Source organism: Colletes gigas, unplaced genomic scaffold (genome assembly GCF_013123115.1).
Source record: "Colletes gigas isolate AHSC1104 unplaced genomic scaffold, ASM1312311v1 Colletes_gigas_Sc00015, whole genome shotgun sequence".
Taxonomy (NCBI): domain Eukaryota; kingdom Metazoa; phylum Arthropoda; class Insecta; order Hymenoptera; family Colletidae; genus Colletes; species Colletes gigas.
This window is the reverse complement of record NW_025106644.1, coordinates 5,414,559-5,430,124: the sequence shown is the minus strand read 5'-3', so window position 1 is coordinate 5,430,124 and position 15,566 is coordinate 5,414,559. Positions and strand designations below refer to the sequence as shown.

Genomic DNA, 15,566 nt, shown 5'->3' with positions numbered 1-15,566 from the left:
ATTTCATTTCGCATCAGTACCAACTTACGCTATTTAAGTTATGCTTATTAAATACGAATAAAATGAACACAAGTTTAAAGAAAATTAATTGATATTGCCTTTTTCCCCAATGGAATTACGATTTAAAAAGATCACGCGTGTGTTTCTTTATTCAAAGATCGTTTTCAGTGCGCGATTTTTCTTATTGGTCCAACTGCGCACTTACACAGTAGGCCGCCATCTTCTCGTGGTTCGTTGGAGGAAAATTTTTGTGCTACGTGAAACATTAGTTTCTATGTTCGGTAAAAGAAGAAAAATATGTTAACGGATCACATGGTCGTTAACTCGTTATCGTTATCGTTATTATTAGGTGTGGCGGTTTATTGACGTAAGAAATAAGTGATATACAATAGGAAAAAAAAGAAAGGCAAAAAAAGAGTGGAGGGGGAGGATACGCGTTTCGCCCTGGGCCTGACCAAATAGTTCTGTTCTACTGTAACAAGGCGAAGCCTTGTTAGAAACGTTAAATAATATATATTTATACGAATAAGTTGGTTAAATATTTATGAAAGTGGTACAGATGGACGTATCCCTCTGTTGACGATTGTGGGAAGTGTCGCCACACTGGTTTAAGAATCGATCAAACGCTATTCGATTAAGTGCGTAGTCTATTGTTTCCTAACCTGTAAATGCTTGGCAATGATAGATACGTTTCACTTGTGATCGAATATTGTTAAACTGTAAAAAATGTCGAGAAAACCGCATAAGTCCGGATGGGGCGGTCGTGGTGGAAGATCCGGCAACCAGGACGACAAACACTATTTCGGTATAGTTTTTTTACGCCGTTATGCATTTATTGTGCACGTTAACACGTTCATTGTTCCATGATCCACGTACGATTATTGTTTCGTAGCTTAAAAAATTCTCTGTTTCACGCAGGTCACGATATTCGTGTGCAAAGAAACAACGATGGCTCGTATCATGGAAGCAGGCCGAAAGTAACGTTCAAAACGCAACAAAACATTATAGCGAGAGCTGCTAGGAATATACGGAAAAATCTGGCATTGTCGTGTTTGGACGACGATGTTCAAATGGCGACAAGTTCTAACAACAACAGCAGAGATTTCACCATCAGCGAAAGAAAATGCATTCGCGAAAGAGTAAACTCTTTGCCTTCGAGATCGTACAGGGGAGGAAAAATGCCTCCAAGACTCAAACAGCTTCATGCTTTCGAACCTACTTGTTATAAAATTACTGTAAGGATAGAATTTGATTACGGCGATCAGTTTGGTTCGCCGCAGGCTGTACAATTTTTTTCCTTTTCTATTCGCAGATACCGTACGGACACAAATACGATAAAGATTATATATTAAATAACCTTCTTAGTTATATTGCGCCGGAAACGTTTGTCCCGATATTAGTAAGGATAAACACTTTAAATATTTTCTGCGATTAAAAACATACTGTAACTTTTTACATTGTGTAAAAATTTGTCAACAGTACGAGGTAGTTGGAAACGAAGCTAGTTTTTACATAGACGATATGAAAGTAGCGATCGCTCTTATTAATTGTAATAACAAAATCACGATCACGGATGGATTTAAACTACAAGTGAGGGTCTCGCAAGAAGGATTTCCGTACTGCGAAATAGATAGCAAACTAAAAGAAAGACTGAAACAAGCCATGGCTAAAAGATACGTAACCGAGACAAACGCATTGGACTTGTCGAAATTTCATCAAGACCCTGGTAATTAAACTTTAAAGTTTACAGCGTGATTGCTTCGCTACCTTGGTAGTACCGATCAAATGTAATTTTCCATTTAAGATCTCGTTGCTGACTATTTCTTTCCGCTATCCCGACCTCTGATGTTAAAAACAGTATTGGACATTGTGTCTGAATGCATACCTAATTTGGAAGCACTAAATTTGGATGCGAACAGATTGCAGATACTCGAAAAGTTAAATGTCCTGGGTAAAAAGTTTTCAAAATTAAAGATACTGTACATTGGAGACAACAGGGTAACTAATTCAAAATTAAACAATTCCTTTGTTTCACCCTGATACAAGATGTTTTCTTTAATACGTGCATCTAGAATGTCTCGTCATTTCTTTCGTGCAATACTCGAAACACGTTGAAGGAAACGCCTTGTATAGGCGGTATACGTTTTATTGCGTGGATTGTATATTTCAGATAAAAGAAATAAATCAATTAGACACCTTCAAAGATTTAAAGCTGGAGGAGCTGAAACTGGCAGGAAATCCCGTTTGCACCAAGTATAAAACTCGACAAAATGACTATATTAGGTAATGTATTGTTTCAATATTATCTTTCTTCTCTCGATAGAAGAGTTCTCCAGGCGGATAAAGTTTCCTGAAGCTGCCATTACGCCGATAACGTATGCAGCGTTCAGATAATATATTAAGTTTCTGAACAGAATCTGGGCAGCTTAACAGTAATCTCGTCGTACTTGAAACAATTTATTTTTCATTTGACATTAATAATACATAAAATTAAATGAGATTGATCGTTAAAAAAAATTCGAGAATAATTTTCCCTGGAAGTTTATCGAATGGTCTGTGTATTTCCTTTGTTGTTATATTTCTTCAATAATAAGGCAAATGTTTCTGTTATTACAACTAACTTGGAGCTTCCGGGCTTCTGGCTTTTCTTTCCCGACCATAGCGACGTGCGGAAACGGTTTCCCAAACTCTTACGGCTGGTGAGTAACCATTGCACTTTGTCGTTAATTAATATTCAACCTAATTGGATGTCTCTGTCTTGTATGCTTGAAAAAGGACGATATGGAACTACCAAAACCAATCGTGTTCGACGTAGCGGACGACGGAAATAAAATGCCATCACCTCAGAGGATGTTCGTCGCGAACGCGAAAGCGCTAGAAGTTGCTAATCAATTTCTCCAACAATATTTTCTCATATTTGATAGTGGGAATCGTCAACCATTGTTAGATGCGTATAACGAACACGCGTGTTTTAGCATGACTATATCTTACTCCCAAAACACGAACAAGTAAGTTATTACTAAAAGTGTTTCATAATTACGTATTTCGTTAATAAATTAATCGTATTTTTATAGATTATACGGATACCTTATGGAGAATAGAAACTTATACAGAATAATAGACACAAACAAAAGGCACAAGCTATTGAAACAAGGACGATTGCCCGTAGTTTCGTTCATTTCTGAAATGCCACAAACGTCTCACTATTTGAACACGTTTACTATGGACATCGGCCTGGTGACAGTAAGATCTTACTTTTCCACGTGTTAAAGGATCGATTGCATATTTTTTTTTATAGTAATCACGTTATTCGAATGCTTTTAGGACGGAATGATGCTGATCACGGTCACCGGTCTGTTCAAAGAACTCGATAAAAAGGAACAACCCGTTCGTTTCTTCAATCGAACGTTCATAATAGGGCCCGAAGGAGGTGGTTACTGTATTCGAAACGAACAGTTACATATCAACACGCCAACGGATTCTCAGCTGAAGCATCTGAATACACAGCTGGCGACGCAAGTGTTGGCACCGGCTCCATTACCTTCGAGCAGCAATAGCATAGGGAAACCAGCAGTGCCGGCTCAGTTGCCCGAGGAGGTGAAGCAACAAATGGCCCTGACGCTCAGCCAACAAACGAATATGAATCTCGAATGGAGCCTGAAATGTTTGGAGGAAGTGCAATGGAACTACGACAACGGGCTCGCGGCATTTCAAGAGTTCTTCAAACGGGGACAGATACCACGGGAAGCATTTAACAAGTAAAAAAGTACAATGTGGGGGAAAAAGTAAGATTCGAAAAGAAGTTCCAATTCTACTCATTGTTCTTTTTCTGCTGCATGCTCTACGATACCACGGGTGCTTCTGCATCACGATCTGAACAAAGACGCAGAGGGAATTTGGGGGTGTCGACGATTTTCTCTTTTTGCTCGGCGAAATTCGGTCGGATTAGTAAATTATATCTTGTATGTTTACTTTGATATTTTCCAGTTGTTTTCACCACCCAAATAGTCGTTCTTTGTCGCTGCAACGCGTGTCTGCCGCGAGCAAGAAGAAGTTCGTTATAAATTGAGAAACAAAGAAGGAGAAGATAAATTTTCTTTCGTATTCGGTTTGCATTAGTTACATGGACCCAACGAGCTTCTTTTTGTTACGATCAAACGAAATGTTTACGATACATTCCTATTAGAAATTCAACGATGTATGTGAAAATTGTACTCGTAACGAAAAAATTCTGCGGCACACGTTGCGTGCGGTATAAAAACGCGAAACTGTTCTTCGTTCAGATTATGATACGAACTCAAAACGAGATTAGAATTTAACGATCAGTTTTAAATTGATAAAAAAAGAAAAAAAATGGGGCAAATTATCCCTTTGTTTTTATTTTTGTGTATTAGACGAATACGGGCTTAAATCTATTTGTTCTAATCTTTAATATACGATTGTTTATAAGTGTACCTTTAGATACTTCCCAATTATCAAAGTATGCGAATCGAACATCGGAAATCCAATACTTAGGATATAAGTAATACTTAGACCCTGTTATTGCCAATTCAAATATCCCTATACATATATACATAATGATGTTTATTCTTCTTTTTTTTTTTTAAAAAGAAGTTTTCATTGTAAGAACTTTATATTCATGTTTGTCGAAGCATACAGATTGTTAGATTTTGCTATTGTCGGTGTTATTGGTTTAGTATTTTTAGTATTTGATTTATGGCAATAGAACCCATTCGATCGACACTGAATAATTGTTGAAAATAGTATGATTGTGCCCGCGTTTGATGAATGTAAATTACGATTGTGATATCTTCATTGGAATAAGCATCATTATGTACTCGATAGACTAGTTTATATGACGATAAGAAAAACTATATGATCATGAGAGGTCATATTTTCCTGAGACAACTCTTTTAATGTTTCAATGGGTACGTGAGATGTCTATTGTAACGCAAGATTTTTTTTTTTTCAGTATAAAAATTGCTACAAGGAAAATAAATAAATGAAATTCCGTGTGTGTTCGACGAGATACCCGTTGGAACATTACATCAGCTCTTCGCGTTGAACATTTATCGCGTATCGTACACACGAATGTACTCTTGTTATCATTCGTCGTCGTTTGCATTGTTTTTCTCTAAATATGCTGTAATTCGTGAGTCTGAAAAGACAAGCGTACAACGTGTGACCATAAATTATTTAACGGCGTCCGTGAGTAGTGACGCGCATGCAACGAAACGGATCATCCCTGGCCCTCCCCCCACGCATATCCAGAAGAAACGCAGTTAGCATTTGATCATGCAAAAAAGCAGTCGATGCTGAAAATGATCGGGGCTGACTTTCGTCACAGAAGTTTGTTACGACGTGAAGATCAAATAGACAACGAAAAACAGAGAGAAGGAGAGAACAGAGTCCCGATGAATATCAGTTCATATTGAGACTTTTGTTAAAAAAACAAAATGGATGTGCACCGGAGACGAACCACGCAAGTTTGCGGTCTCTTTTCTCGTCGTAGCTTGTCGCAACCATGACTAATTACGCTACGACGAACATGATGCATCTAAAAACATATAACAGGCGTCAATACGAAGACAATACCCAACGTTAGTATCGCACAAAATGAAATCTGACTTGAGCTTTCTTCGTGCATCATGTGCTCCCCGAAATCCACGAACCGATTTGTCCGCGGCGCCTAGCGTCGGTCAGACGAAAGCAACGGCCGCGGGCGTCCAGGCGTGTGTTTCCTGCGAAGACACATGATAATGATAATGATAATGATAATGACAGACGTAATTAACGTAAAATATATGGAAAAACAAGACTGTAAAACGTGGATGAAAATCCACGCGATTTGATTCGAGCGGATTCGTCTTTTCGTGATCCGCGAGATCGTCGTTTCCGGTTGGGTGGAACGAGATCGAGATTTGGAACGTTCGAGCCGAGAGAATAGTTTATGTTCACACTCTGTACAGATTTTCATGGAAGACCCCGACGAAAGAGATATTTTTTCCGTCGAATTTCTTTTTTTTTTTTTTTTTTTAGGGACCGCTCGTCGAATCGAATTTCTTTCGTATTGTTGATTTTTTTTTTTGTTGACACCGTACAAAAAATACCGCCATTTTGCTATCCGTTACTCAGTCGTTGACGATTCCACCGATGCACCGTAAAATGGCCGATCGTGAACGTTTTGTACATTTTCATATTCGTTCGGACAAAAAAATTTCATGCGCGGCATGTCGATGTACGTGATTTTTGAGATGTATTTTTGCAATTTATGCGTTCGTTCTTTTCAGTTGAAACGTTTTGAATACGATAGAAATATGTAAATACACAATACGTGATTAACGAGAATAAATATTTGTATACGTAAGTTTGAGATTTTCGTAGGGATCATTGAACGAGATGTAAGAAAAAAAAAATAAAACTTTATTAAATACGGTAAACAAGACCGTTTAATTTTATCACGATATTTATTTGAATTTTTCTGTAGACACTATTCGTCGTCGTTTTTAGCTGTAGATCCTTTTCTTTTTTCGTTGATTTTTTGCTCACTGTTTAGTAAATAGTCTTCTTTTCTTTTCCTTTTAAAGAAACCCAACTGTTTGGAAAATAATATTAGTAGTAATTGCAAAATTTTTTAATGGTATTTGTAATTGAAAAAGAGTTATTACTTTGCTTAAGATCACGACGAAAATGATCAACAGTAGAAGCCCTACGAAAACGGAAACTAAAATGATCCACAATTGTAGTTCCTCGGTTTCAAAATTATTGTAAAATATTGTTAAAATTTCCATCGTCGATCTAAAACAGATTTATCGCGTTTGAAAAGTATTTTACCTTTACGAATCTTGCAACAAATACTTAAAAAAAAATGTGAACATTTACCGGGTACCATTAATCGGTAGACTAACAGCTGGTTTTATTATTTCCACGCTAGCTTCGGTACCAAAATATAAAACCACTTTATTGTTCACAGAGATATCTGAAATTGAGCAAATTGATTGTGAAATTGAATAAATTTTAATTACAGCAAACAAAGGCGCAGCGTAAACAAATTACCTTTGAGTCTTTCAACATTTAAGAGAAGCTTGATCGTCAACTTCCCGACATCTTGGAATGTTTGCAATGCATTTAAATTACATTCTATGATCGTACAATTTTCATCGGTGTTCGAACAATTCATATATAGAATATCAGCCGTCAAGTTGTCGTTCTTAGTCTGCAAAATTTCAGTAGTCTCTATATTGTAGAATTCAATGTTTTTTTCGTTTATATCTCTCTTTTGTATCATACGATCTCCATCAGTGTCATCATCTAACGATGGTTTTTCTTTAATTTCGACCAGTTGACTATCCAACAAAGCATCTTCTGAGAAACACTCGAAACCCTCTCCCGATACATATAACTAACAAAATTAAAAACATGAAAATATTAATAATAAAATTTAAAAATATAACTAATAAATTAAACATTTCTTACCTGAGGTTTATATACGTGCACCAAAGGTTTCGAATGCTCAATAACTGTTGGTACTTTAACAACAAGTCGTGCGTCTTCTATAGGTGTAACACCAAGTTTGTACACCTGATAAGTATGTTGGAAGCTGACGTTCGAAGCGTTATTGTTCATAGCAGACACATAGTACATTTCATCGTTCGCTTTCCTGAAAAACGAGACACTTGAAAAACATATACTTATAAAGGGAGGATTTATAAAGAGTACGAACCCGTTTAGGGATAACGATACTTCATTTGCCAGATCGAGTGTTTTAGTTATATTTAGTGTTCCTTGATTCATGCTACGAGTTTTTATTACTATGTCGAAATTTAATTTATGCTCGTGCAAAGAGCCACGAATTAAGTGTTTCATGTCCAAGTCAAGTGTAATGGTTTTCTGTAACGATATATGTATACATTTAGTATATGGGGTGTTAGGCTAACCGTGGGAAAAATTTTAATGGGGGATTCTAAAGGCCAAAATAAGACGAAAATCAAGGATACCAATTTGTCGATGGAGGCTTCGTTTAAAAGTTATTAACAGTTGCGCCTATAGAGAGGCAACTTCCGTACAAGCGAAACTGTTAATAACTTTTTAACGAAGCCTGAATTCAAAAATTACTATTCTTGATTTTCGTCTTATTTTGGCCCCTAGAATCCCCCATTAAAATTTTCCCCAAGGTTGAGGCTTCGTTAAAAAGTTATTAACAATGGCGCCTCTAGATAGGCAACTTGCGTAAGGTGAAACTGTTAATAACTTTTTAACGAAGCCTCAACCTTGGAAAAAATTTTAATGGGGGGTTCTAGAGGCCAAAATAAGACAAAAATCAAGGATAGTAATTTTTTAATTCAGGCTTCGTTTAAAAGTTATTAACAGTTGCGCCTATAGAGAGGCAACTTCCGTACAAGCGAAACTGTTAATAACTTCTTAACAAAGCCTCCATCGACAAATTGGTATTCTTGATTTTCGTCTTATTTTGGCCCCTAGAATCTCCCTCTAAAATACCTCTTCTTTCCAGAGGGGGTTTCCCGCTTCGCACACTATAATTAGGTTCTCTTTAGACGTATCTTCCTGACAAGAGGGTAAAATGCTATCCAACAGTACTCCTTTGGGAAGTGTGAACTCCAGTGTGGTGAGATATGCAGGTTCCCCATAATTTTTTAAATTAACTTCTAAGCTTATACCAGTTGAACCGATGATCCACGTGTTGTCACCCCTAAAAAAAATTCTCCCAAATTAACAAAGCCAACAAGATTATAATAGATCTGTCCTTACCGCGTGCCATGAAATTTTGCAGATACAGATATATTAGAGTGGCAGACTTTGTCTGTTCCACAGCCGATATTGAAAGGAAGCAAGATTTGAGCAACGTTTAACTTGTTATCCTTTCGTTCTACAGGACAGAATTTACAGAACCTGCCAGATGACGCTTTGCTGTATACAAAATCGTGTTTAGCAAAAATACTGATCGGTTCGATGAAGTCCCGTATATTCTTCTGTAAAATAAGTTACATCAAATGGAAGTGAAGCTACGATGGATATAAAAATAGTTACCAGAATTTTGACCGTGGCTTGTAAACATTTAAATAGTGTTAAATTAGGGGATCTCAACTCCAGAAATGTTTCCTTGGTCCGCCTGTATTGTTCGTCCACGGTGATCGTAATCTTAGATTCTGTATCTAAAGGAACATATTTAATTTAAATAATAGTAAATCCACGCAAGAATTTGTGCGAATTACCTTGCACATTTTTTATGTTATGCCCATAGTATCGCGGGCATATCTCGATCACGAATTTTTTCGCGTTTCTGTCCAAAGCATCGGGTACAGCGCGAATCACAAGTTCCGTTTTCACGACCAGTTTACTGAGAAGCACTATAGCATGCCCACTTTTATACGCTCCTACCGGGATATCTGGATATCTAAACAGGTTGAAAATAATTTTATTATACTTCGTCAATTTTCTATCATCGAGTTAGACGAATTACACCAACCCGTTTCCGTCAATGTCGATGGGCTTGGACAACGAGAATCCAAAGGTCTGTATTTTCACCGGATAAATTGAATTAGACAAACTAATCCCATCGATTCGTTCTGATACTTGTAACTTGTTATGTTTCAGATCTGGACCACCGTTATATATATAAATCGCTCCAGATTCTTCCCAGGGTGCTCCCACGATTATATCTGCCGTGTTTTAAAATACTGATTTTACAAGATATACAGTGAAAAGCAAAACTGAACACATATACATTTTAATAAAAATAATTTTTTATTCAATATTTGACTAAGGTAATATTAAGTATTTTGTCTTTGTATTCTATATGCAAATATTGAAGAAATTATTTCTTTTTAAATGTCACTTGTGTGTTCAGTTTTGCTAATTACTATAAAACACGTTCGACGATCAAGAGACAATTACCATCGAATCCATCAGCATCCAAATCACCGCTAGCAATTGCGTATCCAAAATGGCCTCCGTTGGCGGCTCCTTGCAAAGGCGCGACAGTTTCAAATTGCCCCTTTCGAGAAACGTGAAACACGTTAGCGTTAATAATGTAACATTTCGTATCGTTTGGTGTTCTCACCTTCGATGTACCAAGATACACGTACACTTTGCCGTTATCTTGTCCCCAATTGGGGGCCCCAACCAAAAGATCGTCCAGACCGTCGTTGTTTAAATCACCTACGGCCAAGCTTCCCCCAAAGAACTCGCCTGTGTCGGTACCACGTAGCTCCGTGGCATCCGTCGAATATCTTTCTACACCGATCACCTCTACCTGAGAAGAGATTTCCTTTTACTTAGGAATAAACTTATTCGTAGAGTTAAAAAGATACTTCGATTACCAGGCCCACGTGTTTCCAATTTGGAGCACCACCGACATAAAGTAATTGATTCTTTCTGAAGAAATACCCGGTTTCGACGCTATAACCTGAAGCACAATATCACACATTCAATTTAGAGAAATTAAATTTATAAAATAATAAACTCACCGAAGTATTTCACCCCTTGGCCCCCTGATAGTACGAGGGACGTTAATTTGTTCGAATGAATTATATTCACCTTGCCAGTTAATTGGAACGCGGGATTCCCAACAATACGTCCAATTTTTTTCTTCCCCTTATCTTCGTTCTGCTACATTTTATCGTGAGTTAGCTTAGCGATATTAACGCGTAGTTATCACAATATTACACTGTAGAACTTACGTACCCTCATCGACGCATAACTGATCGAGAAACCATTCGTTTCGTAGGATTCTAAATCTAATCGAGTGAAAGGAAAAACATTATTTTTCGTATCACGGTCAGAGACGATCAAAGGCTACAGTAAAATCTCGATTTACTATTTATGTCTTGCAAAATTTTTACTGATATTCAACAAATCTCCAGAATAGATTGAGAAACTTAAGACATCCCTTAAATCGAGAGTTTATTGTGTTCGTTAACAACAATAATACTGATTACGCAACAAGTAAGATCAATATTTTCGTCCTCGATCGACAGGGGCGAAGAAATCTTCCCATTGTAACACACTCCACGCATATTGATGAAAGGGTTGCTTCCTGTATTCAGAATCCTTACACTTGTTCGAGGAGCACACACCTGGAATTCATGTTACTTAAAGTAAACATAATAGGGAACGGAAAGAACGATCCTACTCACCGTTAATACACCATTGGACCTCTCTATGGACAGAGCAGCCCCGAACCAACCGTGGTTCTTCATTACAATTGCCTTCCGTTGCCTCAAGGAATATGGCAATTCGTTCTCTTTTACCTTTAATTGTATTTCCGTGCACTCGTAGTCCTCTACGTTACAGCGAAATACAACACCGGGTTCGATTATATGCTCTAATCTCTTTTCGGTATAGTTGGCCCTCGGTGCTCCAGCTATCAACCTTCCGGTTACGCAAAATTAATTATTTAAGATGATTTTCTTAAAATTATTTAACGCAGGAAGCAACGTGTGTTACCAAGATGTATTGTTAACTGGCTCGTGGTACAAATTCACGGTATAACCGAAGTAACTATCGTTTTTATTGCTGGAGAAAGCAATTTGAAAGAGTTTGTCTACGTTATATCCATATGCTACGGCTATAAACAGCAGGAATATTGCCTTAACGTCCATTCTGTGAAGTTTAACTGCGGTTACAAGACTTGGTACTGATCCTTACGAAGAATTGTAATATCGTGACTTTTTATTCATCAAACAGGAAGACGAACGATAACGCAACCGCCCAGGAAATGTATCATCGCTTATATTACTTCGGTAACCGACGTGTTATAGGCGAGCAATGTACAAGATAAAAATTTCATGTTTTTCTTTTAATACACGTATATACAGAAAGAATCATACACGTTGGTATGTTCAAAGTACTTTTTTTCTCGTTGAAGCGATCCTCGAAATCCGTCATCCATTATTGGCAAATCAGGACACTGAAATGCATTAATATCCAGGAAATAATAAAATCCATATTAATCATTAACAAATAAAAATCGATGTGATTGGTATAAATACCCCTTCTTTTCATAATACCAAGGCTTTTGGCATCTGAAGAGCAAGTCTCCTTTCTCTACTTTTGCGAGTAGGATGCGTTATTAAAAACATTTCCATAATCTCCCAGAGAACTAGTACTTCCCATAAATCTATACAACTCTGAAAACGTACAAAGTAATTTTACAATAAAAAGAAATCTAAGAATATGAGAAAAGAGATTGCATACTTTCGCGGATAATTGAAAGCCCAATTATTGCTTTGATTTCCAAACGTTTTTTATACGGATTAAACAATAATATAGTATGAAAAATCTTACCACCTAGATGCAAATCGATAATAGCTTTCCATAGCGCGTAAGACATACAAATGGAGAACATTGGAATACTGTATATAATAAGAAAATCCTCCTATCTGAAAACAAACATACAACGATGATTAGTCTGGAGGAGCTTGAGTTACTTTGTACTTTTTTCTTGTAAATTATAACTTACCAAGCGTAGAAGCACAATATGTGATATTTTGTGTGCTAAAATAAATGTTACTAATACTGTATCAAAAGTTGGCGTCTGCAGTCTACGCGTGGTGCGAAAATTTGGCATATAATGTTTCGATCATTGCCATCCTCTATAAAATTTTCTTTGTTGCAGAGAAGATCCACCAGGAGAGATAATAAACGAAAAACTTTGTGCAGCATACATTAGAGTTCTGCTGTAGGTGTACTACAGGCCTTTAAAATGCATCATCCATATACTGATCAACATATTTATATTTTTCTCTTTTATATAATTATTTTTACATCAGATTGGTAACTATTTGCAGCGAAACTATTTTTAAAGGGAGCATAATTGTTGAAAAGAATGCATTTTGTCCATTAAATCGAATACAGAATTTTGATACTACGTACTCGACGAAAAACATGGGAATAAAGAACACTCGTATGTTTCATTTTTTCCGTAATAACAAACTGGTCTTATACTTTACGATAAAATGCTAAAGTTTAAAGCGTAACATTTTCAATTACAACTTTTAATTTGCTCAAGGATGATCAACGAAGGCAGATAATATCAATAAACAGAATCCCAATCTTGTGTATTGAAACATTATGCTTCCTGCTATACCGTATTTAAGAGCAGAATAGAACATTTTTTTCGTGAAAAAGATCGTTATAAAATGCAGCCAGATCGGGCGAGCTTGCGGCCTTGATTCTCTCACTGATGATACTCTCATCCGATGGTACTTGAGCTTTTTGTTATTTAAATTCAACCATAAAGTTGTGTCCATTCGTTCATAAATACAATAAATACATGTAACCCACCGTGGCCAGATCGGGCATAATCGAATGCATCGAAATCGACAATAGTGACGACGAACTTCCTTAGCTTTTAACGGAATGGTGGGGAAAACCGACATATCCTACCTCACGAGCCACATGTTACACCAGGTCAGCACTTCATCCAACTTCGGGCAATCGATGAAGAACGTGAACGGCCTTTCCTTTCCTTTCCTTCTTGCTCTTGAACGGCTGAAGTCCGTCTTCGCGGCAGACAATTTCGAATTCTCGACTACTCTGCCATTTTTACGTTTCGAGCTATGTAGGCACATACGTATAACCAAAGTCACGATTTATTTTCTAATTGTTCTATTATTTCAAATAATAATTCTTTGATTCTATAACAAAGAATGTTTATTTAATATCGAATTCAATCTGTATTTGTAAATTTTTTGTCTATATAGGCAAATATACCATGCTCAGTTTTATTACATAAGTTGTTCCCAAATATGAGATTTTTTTGGTCTTTAAAAAGACCGTTTTGTCCCTTGGCCGCTGCTCGTCAACCATCTTCTTGGCCATCTTTGATTTTGTTTGAACGGAAATCTTCAATTAAATTCTTCATCTCAAATTGCTCAGAAAAATTGTCAATTTTCAAACGATCATAACTTTTACAATAGTAAAACTTATCTCATTGAAATTTTTTCTAGAAGTTGAGCTCGTGAATACTTAGAAAAAAGTATTAGACAACATTTCATTTTGATTCAGATTAAAAGTCAAATTTCTATTTTTTTAAATTCGCAGCCATTAGCTCGGTGTTACCCATAATGAAGAATTTCTTCTTCAAAGGTAACACCGATTACCAGGTCTCACCACGAGGAGGTTGCTGCGAATGGAGACCCAAAGTGAGATCGATGGAACAATGTTCGGTCGACCTTCCTTTTTACACACTTAGATTACGCAAAAAAAAAGATGCCAAGTAATTACTGTTCTAAAACAAAGGAGGAAGCTATATTGTGGGAGACGCGACACGACGAAACGCGACACAATACTGCACAGTGCAGTAGGAACATGAGATGCGACACGTACCGAATAGCTGGTCAAAAGGGGCAGCTCGTTGCCTCTCAGCGAGTCCAATTGAAGGGGAAGAGAATCGACGCACCAGACACGGGTTCTCCATTTCTCCTACGCATCCTGCTGGGAGCCCACGGGACCCAACTCGGGATGGCTGACAAAGGAGAGAGATCCTGAATCCGGGCTACCGCAGACAGGAACAGGTCCCCTCTACGGCCGATGACTCTTTCCCTAGAATTGTCCCACCAGAGGACGGCAACCGACCCTTCGAACCATCTAAACGGCCGATCACTTGCTTTTTACATTAAAGCAGCGGTGACCGGAGAAACGAGACTGGAAAAGAAGCTATTAATTATTTCATCACTTGGCAATCTACGCAGTAAATAAAATAATATACAATGTAAATTGAAAATTAACGTCGTAGGTGGAATTAATGAGATTAAGGAATTGAAATAAACATGGGAATGAGAAAGAAAGGAAAAAGAAATATTCGACGTTAATTTTTACACTCGCGCTGCGCCTTAAATTTAATGTTCTTACGTGCAGATGAATCCGAAGTCCTCCCTCTAAAAATTGATCTGAATAAAAACTAAAATAAAAATTAGTAGTTAGACACACAAATTATAATTAATTATACGAACAAATATAGGGGCAAATACAAATACAAATAAACAATCAACATAACCAAAAACAGAATAAGTGAAAAAATAACAACCCCACGATGAAAATAATGAGGAACAAAATGATTTGAAAAATCACAACCCAACGAAGTAAAGAATGAAGAAGAAAATAATTCGAAAAATAACAACCCATCGATGTCGAAAATAAAGAACAGAATAATTGGAAAAATTTCTACCCAACGATGTAATATATGTAGATAAAAGCTGAAAGAAAAAACGAATGAATTATTGGAGAGACGAACAGAAACAACGAAATAATACATCCCTATATATAAATAGAAAACACAATAATGGTATTAGTTATATAAATATAAATATATGTATGTATTATACCAATCGGCGATACCAGTCAGCATCGTAGAATCAGAGAATCTGAAACAGAAATTACGCGTAACAGTACCCCTGACGGTTACAGGAGTACTGAAAATTGTTGGTCATCTGTGGCCTCTTTTATGCACTTGGAGGCAACAAATACAGCAGCCAATCAGCAGCCAGTCCGCTGGAGCGACATTCCGATGGGGGCGACACTTGATTAACAAAGTTGCATAAACA

General features: G+C 37.0%; 2 protein-coding genes across 6 annotated transcripts; one reads left to right on the top strand and one right to left on the bottom strand.

Annotated features, from left to right (window-relative positions):
• Positions 1 to 664: 664 nt before the first annotated feature.
• On the top strand, positions 665 to 6,390 carry LOC122399925 (nuclear RNA export factor 1-like). Its single transcript, XM_043401008.1, has 10 exons — positions 665 to 805; positions 919 to 1,235; positions 1,313 to 1,399; positions 1,480 to 1,726; positions 1,805 to 1,998; positions 2,171 to 2,283; positions 2,663 to 2,699; positions 2,776 to 3,008; positions 3,075 to 3,243; positions 3,325 to 6,390. The coding sequence occupies exons 1-10, from the start codon at positions 727 to 729 to the stop codon at positions 3,760 to 3,762; spliced, it is 1,914 nt and encodes a 637-aa protein (XP_043256943.1). The 5' UTR covers positions 665 to 726; the 3' UTR covers positions 3,763 to 6,390.
• LOC122399911 (integrin alpha-9-like) lies at positions 5,957 to 13,648 on the bottom strand. 5 transcript variants are annotated; one of them, XM_043400977.1, is made up of 23 exons: positions 12,482 to 13,648; positions 12,307 to 12,401; positions 12,012 to 12,149; positions 11,850 to 11,929; positions 11,467 to 11,622; positions 11,157 to 11,391; positions 10,964 to 11,096; positions 10,705 to 10,757; positions 10,488 to 10,629; positions 10,341 to 10,426; positions 10,082 to 10,273; positions 9,916 to 10,015; positions 9,488 to 9,680; positions 9,234 to 9,415; positions 9,049 to 9,173; positions 8,770 to 8,990; positions 8,500 to 8,710; positions 7,724 to 7,890; positions 7,477 to 7,660; positions 7,057 to 7,402; positions 6,883 to 6,979; positions 6,669 to 6,798; positions 5,957 to 6,595 (listed from the first exon to the last, which is right to left on the bottom strand). In XM_043400977.1, exons 4-23 carry the CDS (start codon positions 11,909 to 11,911, stop codon positions 6,491 to 6,493), a joined length of 3,120 nt encoding a protein of 1,039 aa, XP_043256912.1. In that variant the 5' UTR covers positions 11,912 to 11,929; positions 12,012 to 12,149; positions 12,307 to 12,401; positions 12,482 to 13,648; the 3' UTR covers positions 5,957 to 6,490. The 5 variants fall into 5 exon arrangements, with proteins under 5 accessions (XP_043256912.1, XP_043256910.1, XP_043256908.1 ...); XM_043400975.1 differs by having other exon boundaries at positions 9,916 to 10,273; positions 12,482 to 12,814; positions 12,895 to 13,648; XM_043400973.1 differs by having other exon boundaries at positions 9,916 to 10,273.
• Between the last annotated feature and the right edge of the window lie 1,918 nt (positions 13,649 to 15,566).